General features: G+C 40.5%; 1 protein-coding gene across 8 annotated transcripts in view; it reads left to right on the top strand.

Annotated features, from left to right (window-relative positions):
* Positions 1-15,323, top strand: part of chl1b (cell adhesion molecule L1-like b) — a 742,190-nt gene that overhangs the window by 573,336 nt on the left and 153,531 nt on the right. For all 8 annotated transcript variants that reach the window (XM_080183774.1, XM_080183743.1, XM_080183751.1 and 5 more), the window contains one exon: positions 5,799-5,914. In XM_080183774.1, the coding sequence (XP_080039900.1) occupies positions 5,799-5,914 (116 nt within the window). The remainder of the gene's footprint in view (positions 1-5,798; positions 5,915-15,323) is intronic.

Here is a 15,323-nt window from a genome sequence, read left to right as displayed (position 1 = left end):
GGTCAAATGTCAGTGACTGTATTGCTTTGTGTTTTAGTCTGAAATCATTGGAATATGTGTGAAATGACGGTGAGGTGAAGCACCTGAATGTTAAGCCTAAGTCCTGAGTAGCAGAAAATGATGCTATGTGAATGATAGGGATGGAATGTGGTGAACAGTATGAGTGGCTAGTAGTGGTTTGAGCTAATTGAGGCAAAAAAAGGTGCATGTTCTTCCTGGTTTCCTGACTGAAAATATGATTGGCTGCTTAACTTGCTTGTTAACTTCATTGTTGCTGGACTCCTGGAGATCTCCTTGACTTGACTCCGGGTTTAATTTGATGCATGCAAGGGGAAGTCATGACAAGTATCACCATTGGACTGGATTTTGCCATCTCTCAGTCTTTAATGGTCCAGATGTCTGACAGGTGAAGATAAGGTGGAACATTGGAATTTTGTTTTTATTTACCTACGCTTTATGGAATGGTGTACTACAAGTTATGCTATAGTGAGATGATCAGTCCAGTTATTAAAAGGCTGTTAAAATGTCTATTCCATCACCAATTATCTTTGATGTTAGTTCTCAGGGAGCAAAGACTAAGCCAATAAAAATGAATTAATGAGTGCCCAAGATAAGAAAAAATAACTTGCTTGGCCTGTTAAACTGCCTGACGGCAATTAATCAAATCCCCCCATGAGGTGGATCTTTTTTGGCACTTAGGGAGTCTTAACATGCAGAATCCATCCTGAAGATATTTGAGATAACTGAAACTACTTTGATCAGTATGATCTAAGCAATGTGTAATAGACTCTGTAATGCATTTAATTGGCATTTATGAGCTTGAACCAAATATATTTCTCTCTGCGATATTACTGATTATTTTCAAACATTTAGGCTGGAATATTCTGCCCCTGCCAAGGCAGTCTCCCTTACGGCAGATGCGGCAAGCCATTCAAATGTCCATTGACTTTGGCAGAAAGGAAGATCCCGCCAGTGGGGCGGGCCACGAAAGTCTGTCCTTAGGCTGGGAAATTAGGGTCAGTACTACAGCTGGAGTTGGCACTATGGAATTCAGAGGCCCTCTGAATCAGGCATATTGCTTTACCAGCCAATTTGGTGTGCCCCCATGCTGGGAAAGCAGCTCACATGGATGTGTGCCATACATGCACAAAAAGCCTCCTTCTACACTGGAGGGTTTCTATGATCTCATCCTCACCGACCTGCCTGTTATAGGTGAATCTGTCTGTAACAGTATTAATAGGAGTGAGTGCCACACATGGGCCAGGCACAAATGAGAGAGGATCTAACCATCTTCTCTGACATTCAAAAGCATTACCATCACTGAATTCCTTACTATTAACATCCTGGAGGTTACCATTAACTAGAAAGTTATCTGGACAGCCATAAAAATAGCACATCAGAGTCTGGGAACTCTGCGACGAGGAACTCATCTTCTGACTCCCCAAAGCTTGTCCACATGGTATCAAACAGCCGTACTGTTGACTTGATGCAATTCATGCAAACTGGGATTGTGCAGGTCCACTCACCTAATTCACTTGTCACTCACCAAAATAAGATCAGACAGCTGCACGAGGGGCTCACCAGTAAATGTTCAGTCATCCAACTTGTAGGTAAGGTGATCTAAACTAATTATCTGTGGAGGTTCTCTGGAATGATTTTGAACTTTTCTTTAATTAATTAACACAATGTGGGTGTTGCTGGCTGGGCCAGAATTTATCGCCCAACTCTAATTGCCCTAGAGGAGCTGCCTTCTTGAACCACTGCAATCCATCTAGTTTAGGTACATCTACAGTGCTATTAAAGATGGATTTCTAGGATTTTGACCAAGTGACAATAAAGGAATGGAAGACATTTCCAGGTCAGGATGGTGTGTGGCAATGAAGAGACCTGGCAGGTGATGGTGTTCCCATTCATCTGCTGCCCTTGGCTTTCTAACTGATAAAGGTTGCAGATTTGGAAGGTGCTGATAAAGAGTATTGGTGAGTTGCTGAAATACATCTTGGAGATAGTACAGCTAGTCTAACAGCTACACCGCACAGTGGTGGAGGGAGTGAATGTTTAAGGTGGTGGATGGGGTGCCAATCAGGCAGCCTTCTTTATTCTGGACTGTGTTGAACGTCTTGAATATTTTTGGAGCTATACTAATCCAGTATAGAGACAGGTAGAGAGTATTCCATCACCCTCCTGACTTGTGCCTTGTGGACAAGCTTTGGGGAGTCAGAAGATGAGTTCCTCGTCGCAGAGTTCCCAGACTCTGACGTGCTATTTTTTATGGCTGTCCAGATAACCTTCTAGTTAATGGTAACCTCCAGGATGTTAATAGTGAGGAATTCAGTGATGGTAATGCTTTTGAATGTCAAGAGAAGATGGTTAGATCCTCTCTTGTTCGTGCCTGGCCCTTGTGTGACACTCACTCCTACTAATACTGTCATAGATTCGTCTATGACAGGCAGGTCGGTGAGGATGAGATCATAGAAACCCTCCAGTGTAGAAGGAGGCTATTCAGCCCATCAAGTCTGCACTGACAACAATCCCATCCCAGGCCCTATCCCCACAACCGCACACATTTACCCTGCTAATCCTCTAACCTTTGCATCCTGGGTCACTATGGGCTATTTAGCATGGCCAATCAACTTAACTCGCACATCTTTGGAATGTGGGAGGAAACCAGAGCGCCTGGAGGAAACCCACACAGACACGGGGAGAATGTGAAAATTCTACACAGACGGTTTTGTCACCCTCACTGCTTCCTCCAAGTGCTATTCAACATGGAAGACTGTACTGATTCATTGGCAGGGGAGAGGATTAGCAGGAGTTTTCCTTACCCATGTTTGACCTGTTGCCATGAGATTTCATGGAGTCCAGAGATAATTTTGACAATGTCCAGGCTAAGTAGCTCTTGAGTGTATACCATGGTGCCACCACCTCTGCAGGTGATGGTTGTGTCTGGAACATTACACATAAGTTATGATTCTGTGAGTATGACTATGTCAGGCTATTGCTTGACTACTTTGTGGATCAGCACTCCCAAAATAGGCACAAGCTCCCACATGTTGGGAAGACCATAAGATATAGGAGCAAAATTAGACCACGGCCCATCAAGTCTGCTCCTCTATTCAATCATGGCTGACATCTTTCTCTCCCCATTCTCCTGCTTTTTCCCTATAACCCCTGATTCCCTTATTAACCAAGAATCTTTGCAGGGGTGAAAGGATTTTCATTTGCCATCGCCGTTTCCAGTGCCAAGGTCAATACCACATGATCCATCTTGTTTTTGTGGACTTCACCATACTTTGGTACAACTGGATGGCTTGTTAGGCCATTTCAGTGAGTATTTAAGAGTCAGTCATACTCCTGAGCGTCTGGAATCATATATAGACTAGACCAGCAGTTTTCATTTCCTGAAGGGGATTACTGAACCAAATGGGTTTTTATGACAATTGGCAGTGGTTTCATGTCATAATTACTGAGACCAGCTTGTTAATTCCAGATTTATTATCTGAATTTAAATTCAGCTGCCACTGTGGGACTTGAAAACATGTCCCAGGGCATGAGTCTGGACCTCTGGATTACGAATTTGGTGACATTACCACAATGACACAAACTCTCCTGAATGTGTTGTGGTGAGTTTCTGGTTTTCACAGGGAATACTGCAGCCTCCTCACTGGGAGGGCAGAGGATTTGGTGATCTGTATGCACAAAAGTTGCAAAGAATATCGGGGATGTGATTAAAGTGCTTCTGGATTTACAACATGTCAGGGAGATGGGGCTGTAGAGAGGGAAAGCACTGCAGTGTCTTCTGCCAAGTTACAGCTGGATTCCTTCACAGTAACAGGAGGCTGTATGTCCAGCCAGCCAGCCAATGCACCAAGCATCTTTGTGCACATCCTCATGAATGTTCCCCTGTATACTAACTCATTGAGCCATTTATCTGAAATCCAGAAAGTGTCTGCAGCCTCATCCTCCATTGAGATGACAAACATTCTATCCTTTCCCCCCTGGCTTGGCTGCAGCCTCCTTGTGCAGATCCCAATTCCAAACTAACCTTCAAGGTACACACAGTCTTAGTACCCAAGCTGGAGGCTACAAATATTAGAACAAGTGACAGGGCCTCTTCATTCAGTGCTGAGATGATGCTCTTTTCCTTCCTCTTTGGGGCTGTCATGGCGGAGCAGACAGCAGTTCTTCAGTGTCTAAAAGCAGAAAATCAGAAAGGGGAAGGTTAGGGTGGTGAAAGTGAGTGGGATAGAAAGCAAAAAGTCCATGGTCACACTATTAAAAGCTGGTATATCATTGCCAAATAGCAGAATGGGGGTGAACTTGGAGTTGTGAAAGGGCATTAAGCAAGAACATACCATTACCCTCAGCGTACTCAGTGATGCTGGAGGCTTTGGGTTTTGTCACAGTTGATGCCATGATGCAGAGAATCACTTTGTCCATCGGACATAGGTACCTTTTTGGCCCACTGGTTCTGCTCTGCTCCCCGCAGCTGCAGGGAGCCTGTCCTGCAAGAGAGAGAGAGAAGGAAGGATGTCAGTGACTGTGTTGCACTGCATTTGGGTGATGTTTTTTCAAACGTTTTTCCAACCCAGAGAAAAGGTCACATGTTTATAAGGCATCACCAAGGTTCATTAGACTGCAAATGTGTCTATCCCCTGAAGTGTATCTTGAAGTACGCATTCCAGTGGTGCATTAGTCTATTTAGTCTGTCAGATGAAGTAAGCTCACATTTCCATCAGGGTGACTTTTGGAATACAAGGAACACGGAAGAAAATGCCAGCAGGGGTTCATTCAAATAAATATCCTGTCTGTTGGCAGAGAACTATGGATGTTTGAAGTTGTTATCATTGTCAATATTTTCTAAAGAATGAATAATCCTTTTATAAACCCAAATGAAGGATCATTTCAGTCTTGAAAACATTTCCTCTACGGTAAATGTGTATGTTTTCAATTGATCACCAAAATGGGCTTTTTCTTGACAACCAGTACAAATCTGAATAAGTTTTTTAACTTTAGTGATTAATGAGGAGATAAAAAAAAATGCAGCAGTTAAAGTTGGCTGTTCATTTTATTCAAAAAAATTTCAAACGACAGTATTTGCATCCTGGAGTTGCTGTTCCCGATAAAACAATCCTTTTGTTTAAAAGGAAATTTTCCTCCAATCTAAATATGCCTGTTTTAATGGAATGCAGTTCCCTTTGTTTTTTTAAAGTCATACAGAAAGCTCAAACTAATTTTATGACATGCTGCACAAGTGAAGAATTGAACATCATTTATTAATTCATACATCTAAGGCCAGTTAAGGCTTTTGACAGAATGTGAATTGGAAGTCGAGCTTTATCTGATGAAAATCTGTGTGTAACCCATCAGTACCTCTGGCAACAGCTCATTACAGCAGTAATTTGTCCCATGAGGCAAGTAATTGTAGTCAACCAAAGATGACTACACTTGAAGTCAGATATATTTTAAGCTTCAACACTTGTATTTTCTTTAAAATTCCTCATGGCATAAGCTTAGTATTTCAATAATATTTAAGCAATGAGGACAGGCTAAGAATATAAGCTTCACTGTTTGCTTAACCTCTTGTTCAACTATCATTGTAAGCTATTTTCTACAATATTTATTTCAAAAACCAGTATGAGTTTATTGTTTCCTATCTCTAACTTAAATTCTGGACTTTCATGAAGTTGCACTAACTGTTTTCAAAGAAATGAAAGGAAAGTGAAACAGAATATATAAAAATGTTGTCTTATTTTAAAATGAAATAAAATAATCATGAGACCTCTCTATTTCACCAGTTCCTGAAGCTGCACCTTTGAACGTTGCTGTTGAAATCATGAACAGTACTTTAATTAAAGTTACTTGGTCAGAAGTACCAAAAGAGAAAATTCGTGGCCATCTGCAAGGTTATAAGGTAAAATAATCTCTACATTTTTGAATAACATCGCTTTCTGTGAGTATTGTATTTTCATCATGCACGCAAGACAGATACCAATTACTCTTAGTTATTATTGAATATGTTTTTAAATTAGCATTCCTTCTTGAAATTTTGGTGACAGTGAGTCTTGGATTTCATACCAAGATTTTCTAAATATTAACGTTAGTAAAATAATGGTGCTATATCATGTCCAACAGCATGGGACATGGTGTAAGATCAGGACCAATCGCAAATTAAAAATAAAGTAGTTAGGAATGTGATGAGATACTCTCTACTTGCCTGAATGAGTGCAGCTCCAATAACACTCAAGAAGCTCAACGCCAATCAGGATTAAGCAGCCCAGTTGTTTGGGATCCCATCCAACACCTTCAACATTCAATCCCTTCACCATCGACACACAGTAGCAGTGGTGTGGTACCATCTACACAATGCATTGGAAATCAGACATAACAAGCTCCTAAATCATGAAAATAATATTCAAAATTATAGAAATTGTCTCCAAAGAGTGTAAAGTAACCTCTCAGCACAAATGATGAATAAACACATTTACACCATTGAACAAAAAAGTTAACACTGAAGATTCAGTACTTTTTTGCATGTCTCCCTGCCATATCTTCAGGCCCCTCAGTTGCTGCCTCGCTTTCACTGATAAATTCTAGGAAGCCAAAGTAATCTATGCATCTGCAATTAATTCCAAAATCTATGTTAATGTCACTGTGTGCAATTCAGTTCAAAGGGGGAGGAGATGGCCAGTGGTATTGTCACTAGACTATTAATCCAGAAACTCAGCTAATGTTCTGGGGGACCTAGGTTTGAATCCTGCCATTCCAGATGAATTCAATAAACTGGGATTAAGAATCTATTAATAACCATGAAACCATTGCCCATTGTCGGAAAAACCAAACTGTTTCACTAATGTCCTTTAGGGAAGGAAACCTGCCATCCTTACTCAGTCTAGCCTACATGTGATGCCAGAGCCATAGCAATATGGTTCATTCTCATCTGCTCTCCAAGGGTGGCTAGCCAGCGACATCCACGTCCCACGTATAAATATTTTTTAAAAAATCTGTTTAATTGGATTACTCCACTAATTATTTTTTCAAACCAATTTTACAAAAACTTGAGTGCTGTGTGAAAACCAGATATATTTTTTGCAGCATCTAAGGGGAATAAATAGCTATGCAGAAAAATCAGCATAAACATTGTAATATTTCCTTTTTCCAAGGCAACCTATGTAACTTCAACAATGATTTAGTTTTGCTAGCTCTGTAAGAGGACTATTACTGTTTGAAAGATCAGTGCAGCCATTTATAATGGCTTGTGGATAGAGCTTTAGAGCAGAAAAAAGAGGTAGTTCATTTAGGTCACAAGGATCTAGTTTATCTTCTTTCCAGCAATGACCAGGTACTCCTTAGCAGCTAATTTGTTATACAGTTGTACACATACCTCAATAGACCAATCAAATATTGTCTTTAATAAAAAATTATGATATAGTGATGAATTTTTGCTTCTTAAGCACTGAATTCCCTGCAAATGGCTTAGAACGTCATTGTTATTGACTGAAGTCAGCACATGTTGGGTGATGGGTGATGAAAACATGCCTACAGAAATGATTAATGATGCTGACTCTAAGAAAATGATCTGAAGTGAGAAATTTGGATAATTTCCAGTTTTCTAAGCAAAAACTAGACATATGGTATATTCATTATTCTTCTGATGCCCAGTCAAAAGCCTTTCTTTTGCAATACTCTGAGAAATCTATCTCTGGGCACCTAACACACAACCTGAAAGAGCTAATTTACGTGCCTTATGTAATCCCCCAACAAAATCTGTACTTCAGATTACCCAGGTTATCTCTACCCAACAACAAAAACCAAATAATAAAAGCTTTATTCAAACTTCAATCCTGACCCCCAACACCCCATTCCTTCCAAAAGCACTCCACCACCTCACGTAAATTCCCCACTCCAAAACATCCCCACCCTAATTACCTGATCTTGCCCCTTACAAGTCAAATCCCTCATTACAACCCGAACTGCAAATCCTCCAACCCCAAACTTTCCTCCCAAATAACACCAACCCAAACACCCACCCTGATTGAGTCCCTAATACCTCTAATAATACCAACCTTGATAACCCTGATAACCCCAATGTTAATAACCTAATACCACAAATAACCTGAACTGTAAAACTTTAATGCCCGATAAGAACCAGTGCTAATAATGCTAACGTTAATATCCCTAATCACTGTAACAATTATCATCCTAATACCTTCAAAGCCTTCAAAGAATTGAAAATAAGTACATAACAGAGTACAGGAAAGAGATAGAGAATTTAGTGAACCGGCGACAATAATCTCTCCCTCAATGTCAACAAAATGAATGAGATTGTCATCGACTTCAGGAAACATAGTGAAGAACATGCCCTTCTCTATATCAATGGGGACAAATTGGAAAGGATCGAGAGCTTCAGGTTTTTACATGTCCAGACCACCAACAAAGTGTCTTGGTCCCCCCAAGCTGACACTATAGTTAAGAAAGCCCACCAATGCATCTACTTTCTCAGAAGGCTAAGGAAATTTGACATGTCAGCTTCGACTCTCACCAACTTGTACAGATGCACCATAAAAAACATTCTTTCTGGCTGTATCACAGCTTGTATGGCTCTTGCTCTTCCCAAAGCTGCAAGAAATTACAAAGCATCATGAATGTAGCCCAATCCATCACGAGAACCAGCCTTCCATCCATTGACTCTGTCTACACCTCCCACTGCCTCGGCAAAGCAGCCAGCATAATTAAGGACCCCACGCACACGAGACATTCTCTCTTCCACCTTCTTCTATCAGGAAAAAGATACAAAAGTCTGAGGTCATGTACCAAACGACTCAAGAACAGCTTCTTCCCTGTTGCCATCAGACTTTTGAATGGAATAAATCTTGGTTTAAGTTGATCTTTCTCTCCACCCTTGCTATGAATGTAACATTACATTCTAAACTCTCTCGTTTCCTTTTCTAGGACGGTATGCTGTGTCTGTGTAGACACAAGAAACAATACTGTTCACTGTGTGCTAATACATGTGACAATAATAAATCAAATCAAATTAGAACATAAAACACAAAGGATCTATCCCAAATGCACTCCCCCCCGCCCCCCCAAACCCCCCCTCACTCCAAACTTCCACATATCCTAGTGGGCATTTCCCTTTTTCCTTTGATTATCCTAATATGCATGTAAGTACCAAGAAAGATATCAGGGAACACAAAGACAGCAGAGGGTTGGGGTCGAAGGGACTGGGGGGTGGTGGTCGGAGGGTGGGTGGGGTGGAGGGCTTGGGGGCAGGGGAGGAGGGCGGGGGGGGTGGAGTTGCAATATGTAGACCAAGGTGCAGGAAAAATTGAAAGAGACAGGGTGTTGTTTCGAGAGAGTTTATGGATGTATGAGAAAGAGAAAGCGACTATGAGGAATAAAGAAAATGAGGGAGTGGAACAAACATTTTGGAGTTAAGAGAGAGTAAAAGAGAGATTGTTGAAGGAAGTGAGAAAAGGACTACTTCCAGGAGGATAGAGAAGATAAAAGAGAGGGAGAGCAAGACTACAGGAATGCTTGAGTCACCTTGAGCCTTTCCAACAGAGATCTGCTGAAATAATGCATTTGATTTTGCATAAAGAAACACTTCCTGTGGCTAACATCACACATCTCACAGCAGGTTCTTTGAACAGAATAATATGTTATTTGTTAATAACTGCCTTATTATGTTAATAAAGCATATTCTCTATTCACCATGAGCAACACTGAGAGATCTGCTGTTAATATTTTAGAAGTTAAATATAATGCCTGCATCACGTAAATTTCACACTTACTGATGTTGCTGTACATTGGTATATGTTTCAATTCACCATAAACAATGCCATGGGACAGCTAATCGGAATAATACAAGAGTATAATGTGAATATAATGTGTGCATATATTCTCATCTTATTGTCACACTTCCCGTGTTACATATAAGGGTAGCCATATTTATTCTAGATAGATTTCATACAGCTAACTTGTTTAAATGCACATTTATTTTACCAGAACTATTTTAAAAGGCTGTTACTTAGAGACACTGCATGAAACTGCGCAATAGCTTGCTAACATTAGGGTCATGGATTTGGACATTATGGTTTTAAAAAACCCTTAGTAATCATATTTAAAAATAAAACCTAAGGGAGGTCTTTCATCCTAGGCTGTGCCTGGCAGCTTCAAAAACATTTTGAAGTTTAAGGTCACCCTGCATGGTATTCTATGAAACAATGAAACTCTACCTGGTCTGAGGTGTAATTTTCTTAAAGGGATACAGCTGTACCATAGCATACAATAATACATTTTTAATGATATAGTATACACATTGAATGTTTATCAAAGTTAGGTAGTCTCGATAGGAATTTTTGGATGACATTTTAATTTGAGTCAATCAGCTATTGAATTGCCATGTATAGCAAAATTATAGAATGATTACTGTGTAGAGAAGGAGGTCATTTAGCCCATCATGCCTGCACTGGCTCTCAGAAGGAGCATTATGACTTAGTGCCATTCCCCTGCCTCTTCTCCATACACCTGCACATTTTTTTCTGTTCAAGTAATCATTGAATGCCCTCTTGAATGTCTCAATTAAACCTACTCCCACCACAGTTCCAGGCAGTGCATTCAAGACCCAGACCAATCGAGTGAAAATGTTTTGTCTAACATCACTTTTGATGTGAGAAAGGTGTCCAATGCTGAGACTTAGGGAAACACCATTACAAACCTTCATCTATCCCAAAAAAATTAGATAAAATAACTCTGCTTCTATTCAACCAAGTTTGTATCCTTGTGCTACTGTCCCTTTATTCCATGAGCTATAACTTTTCTCACAAACTTTTCTCTGTTGTGTGGCACTGCATTGAATGCTTTCTGAATTTCACATACACCACATCAACAGCATTACCATTATCGACCCTTTCTGCTATTTCTTCAAAAAAAAAACAGCAACCTAGTTAAACACAATTTCCCTTTAGAAATCCATGCTGGCTTTTCCTAATCAACCCACATTTTTCCATCTGACTACTAATTCTGCCCCGGATAATTGTTTCTAGAAGTTAGCCCACCACTGATGCCAAAATGACTTGGCCGATAATTGCTAGGGCTACCCTTACAATCTTTTTGAACAAGGGCATAGCATTTGCAATTCTTCAGTCCAGTGACACCTCCCTTCAGCCAAGAAGACTGGATTTTATGGCCAGTGATTCTGCAGTTCCATTCTCACTCCCTTCAATATCCTTGGCTGCACCTCACCTGGTACTTGTGCTTTGTCAACTTTCAGTACCGACAGTTGATTCAACACTTACTCCTCATCAATTTTGAACCCTCTTGGAGACAGAGTTTCCTTGTCTGACTCAATGTCCTGGCTAGAGTTTCCTCATCCATCACTTTGCTCTGTATAGCATCGACCTCCTTGTTAAAGACAGCTCAAAGTATTATTTTAATACCTCAGCCATGCCCACAATCTCCATGTTTAAATTCCCATTTAGGTACCTAATTGACCGTACTCCTCCTTTACCTCTCTTTTACCATTTAATTCTCAAAGAAAACTTTGGGATTCCCCATTCTGATGGCTGCCAGTCTTTTCTAATAATCCCTCTTCACTTCTCTAATATGCTTGTTCATCTCCCCTCTAAGCCTTCCATGTTCCTCTTGGTTCTCAACTGTATCTTCCTCCTGACACCTGTGATAATCCCACTTTTTCTAACTTCGCCATCCAATTAATCAGCAGTATGGTTAGTGCTGGCTGAATGCTGCAGTCATTTAAAACAAAGAAGTTATAGGTTAATCAAACAGCGCAACCCCTGCCCTCATTTTGTGTTGCTATCAAATTTAGTCCCCATGGAATTGCTTTTAATTTTAAGAGTGACATGTATCAGTTGTGATTTTATAAATTAATTCACTCATATAATTGATATCTAGAAGGTCAATCTCTGTAAGGTTTACTGGTTTGGATTTGTTGCAATGTCACAATGCTTGAACATATTGAAAGTCTTACAGTGTTGCTCAACTTACACTTGCTAGAAGCTACATTTATACGTATGCAGTGAGCTGACCTGTGCAAAAAGAAAGAACATACTCAGGCATTTGGGCCTCTTTTGGATTCAACAAAAGTATGGGAATAATCGCATCCTGGTAAATTCTCCATGGCAATGATCAGATCAGAGTCAACTTTCTTATGCAGGATAAATTGTTGCTCTCTGTAAGTTTGGCATTCTTGCATCTGTCCTTATGCGTGCAAGACACAAAGCTTCGACAACACATCTCTTTTTTCATTAATACTCATTTATTAATGAAAGTTACCTGTTTGACCTTTCCTCATTACTTATTATCACATTATCTTGCAAATCTCAAACCAAGCATGTATTCTAATCCAGGTGCCTCTAACTCTAACAATCAAAGTACTTGAGTATTATCCTTGCCTTTGCTGAAAATTGCTTTTCTGTCAGAAACCATGACAACATACTAAGTAACTCAGGATGCACTATTCTTTGCAAAACAGCAGTCAATCCCAAAATCAAAGATATTCAAATTATTTTTGATACCAAGTTAGCAGTCTTTGGAAACTCAGCCTAATAGGGAATAATATTTAATGTTGTGTTACAAGTTGCTTTTGCAATTATGTGGTTGTATAAATTAAGGAACAAAGTAATTGAGATTCAAAGTCATAAAGCATGCATTTTAAAATGCATTTCTTATGTCATGCATTTTCCAAAGTAACATCTGCATATAGGCAATTAAAACATGTCAAATGTATCCTCATGGGTTGCAATCTTTGTAGCTGTTGCCTGGGGAATACTTCATACAGGTGCCAAGCTATACATGTTAAATTTATTACTGCCATCCATTCTGATGGTATCATTCTTCTATGTCGATCAATATTCAATCTAAGTTTTGAAGCCTCTTAGAATATTTTATTTATTACAGCAAACCTGCCTTTTAGTCTGATGTGCTGGTGGACAAGAATGGTTGGAGTCAAATAATTTTGTTATAGTCCTGAACTCATAGCATTTGGAATACAACTAGACCTATAGTAAACACAGCACCTTCTGTAAATGTGTTGGATGCAAAATTTACTTCAAGGTTGGAAGATTAGAGACAGGTGGGGAATGGAGGGTAGACAATGGAATGGAGTGCCTGTCACTTTCCAAACACTCTGCTATTCATGCTGCAATGAGAAAAGTCAAGGATGTCCAAAGATGTGCGGGTTAGACGGATTGGCTGTGCTAAAATTGCCCCTTAGTGTCCAGGTGTCCAGGGATGTGTAGATTAGGCGGATTAGCCATGGTAAATGTGCAGACTTACAGGAGGAGGGCATGGGGGTGAGCAATTGGGACGCACATTTGTAGAGTTGGTGCAGGCTAGATGAGTGGAAGGCCTCCTCTGCACTCTAGGGGCTCTATGACGGCCTTCTCATCCAGAGGCCACTTCACACTGTTAAGTAACCAATTAAGGGGCATTTAAGGGCTTTTTGCATCACTGCTGATGGAACTCTAGTAGTTTGGGAGGCCATCCACTGTGTGCTAATAGGTGGTGGGGGGAGGTTCCTAACTGGGCACTGTGCAGCATGATGCTGCTCCTGCCCAAGTATTCTAGTGATTGTCACTGCACCCAAAGGTGCCGCTGGGACTGAAGAGCTGCCTGTGCTCCGATTGGCTTGCAGCTATTGGAGCTGGGGCTTCCACTCTTAAAGGAATAGAATCACAAATGTCAGATACTTAATTGCCTGATGGTCACATAATTAGATTGGGGACCTTGAAAAAGGCTAAGTTGGGACACTGTCATTTGTCAGACTTCAGCTCTGATTGTCAGCAACTTGTTTACCAATGTGAGCATCGCAGCAGAGCTAGCTTCTGTCTGCCCATTCACATTTCACGGTGAAGGAAGAATGCACTTGAAGAAAGACTGCAATAATTATAGCATTTTTGATTTAATTTGATTTATTATTGTCACATGTATTAGTATACAGTGAAAAGTATTGTTTCTTGCATGCTTTACAGAAAAAACATACTGTTCATAGAGAAGGAAAGGAGAGAGTGGAGAATGTAGTGTTAGAGTCATAGCTAGGGTGCAGAGAAAGATCAATTTAATGTAAGGTAGATCCATTCAAAAGTCTGATGTGAGCAGGTAAGAGGCTGTTCTTGAGTCAATTGGTACATGATTTCAGACTTTAGTACCTTTTTCCTGATGGAAGAAGGTGGAAAAGGGAATGACTGAGGTGCGTGAGGTTTTTGATTATGCTGGCTGCTTTTCCGAGGCAGCGAGAAGTGCAACCAGTGTCAATGGATGGGAGGCTGGTTTCAGTGTTGAACTGTCCTTCATTCACAGCCGTTTGTTGTTTCTTCCAATTTGGACAGAGCATGAGCCACACCAAGCTGTGATACAACCATAAAAAATGCTTTCTACAGTCCGTCTGTAGAAGTTGGTGAGAGTTGTAGTGGACGTGCCAAATTTCCTTAGTCTCCTGAGAAAGTAGGGGCATTGTTTGGGCTTTCTTAACTAAAGCGTCTGCAAGGAGGAACCAGGATATGTTGTTGGTGATCTGGGCACCTAATACTTGAAGCTCTCAACCATTTCTACTCTGTCCCCATTGATGTCGATGGGCATGCCCTCCATTATGCTTCCTGAAGTCGATTGAAGTCAATCACTTTTGTCATATTGACATTGAGGGAGAGATTATTGTCATCTCACCAGCTCACCGGTTTCTCTATCTCTTCCCTGTACTGTGTCTCATCATTGTTTGAGATCCAACCCACAGTGGTGGTGTCAACTGCAAAGCTGAAAATCGAATTGGAGGGGAATTTGGCCACACAGTCATAGGTGTATGTGGAGTATAGTAAGATCACAACTTTGCAGAGCACTAGTTGAGGATGATCATGGAGGAGGTATTGTACCGTTATTGACTGCAGTCTGTGGGTTAGAAGTCTAGGATCTAGTTGCAAAGAGCCCAGTCCCAGGCCACGAAGTTTAGAGATGAGTCTCACAGGAATAAAGTGTGAGCTGTAGTCTATGAATAGGTGTCAGATATAGGTGTCTTGTCACAGCTTCATCAAAAGACTTCATTTCTTTTTTTTTAATGTAGTCATTGTTGTTATTTGGGCCAGCAAGTGAACATTTCAGAGAAGAGGTGCTGGATGGATTCCCTGCCACTCACTCCCCCACCACACCTTCATTATCCTGAACCAAATAAAATTGGAATAGTGTTAAGTTTTCTATCATCACCCTTTGACGCCTGTAAACTCCGTATTGGTGAGAATTAATCCTGGGATTTTGCTAGTCTCCATGATTCAGCGCCACTCATATTTTTGAAAGCACAGTTGATATGA

This window comes from Carcharhinus amblyrhynchos, chromosome 3, assembly GCF_965287045.1.
Source record: "Carcharhinus amblyrhynchos chromosome 3, sCarAmb.v2.hapA, whole genome shotgun sequence".
In the NCBI taxonomy this organism is placed as follows: Eukaryota; Metazoa; Chordata; class Chondrichthyes; order Carcharhiniformes; family Carcharhinidae; genus Carcharhinus; species Carcharhinus amblyrhynchos.
This window is presented reverse-complemented; position numbering and strand designations above follow the sequence as displayed.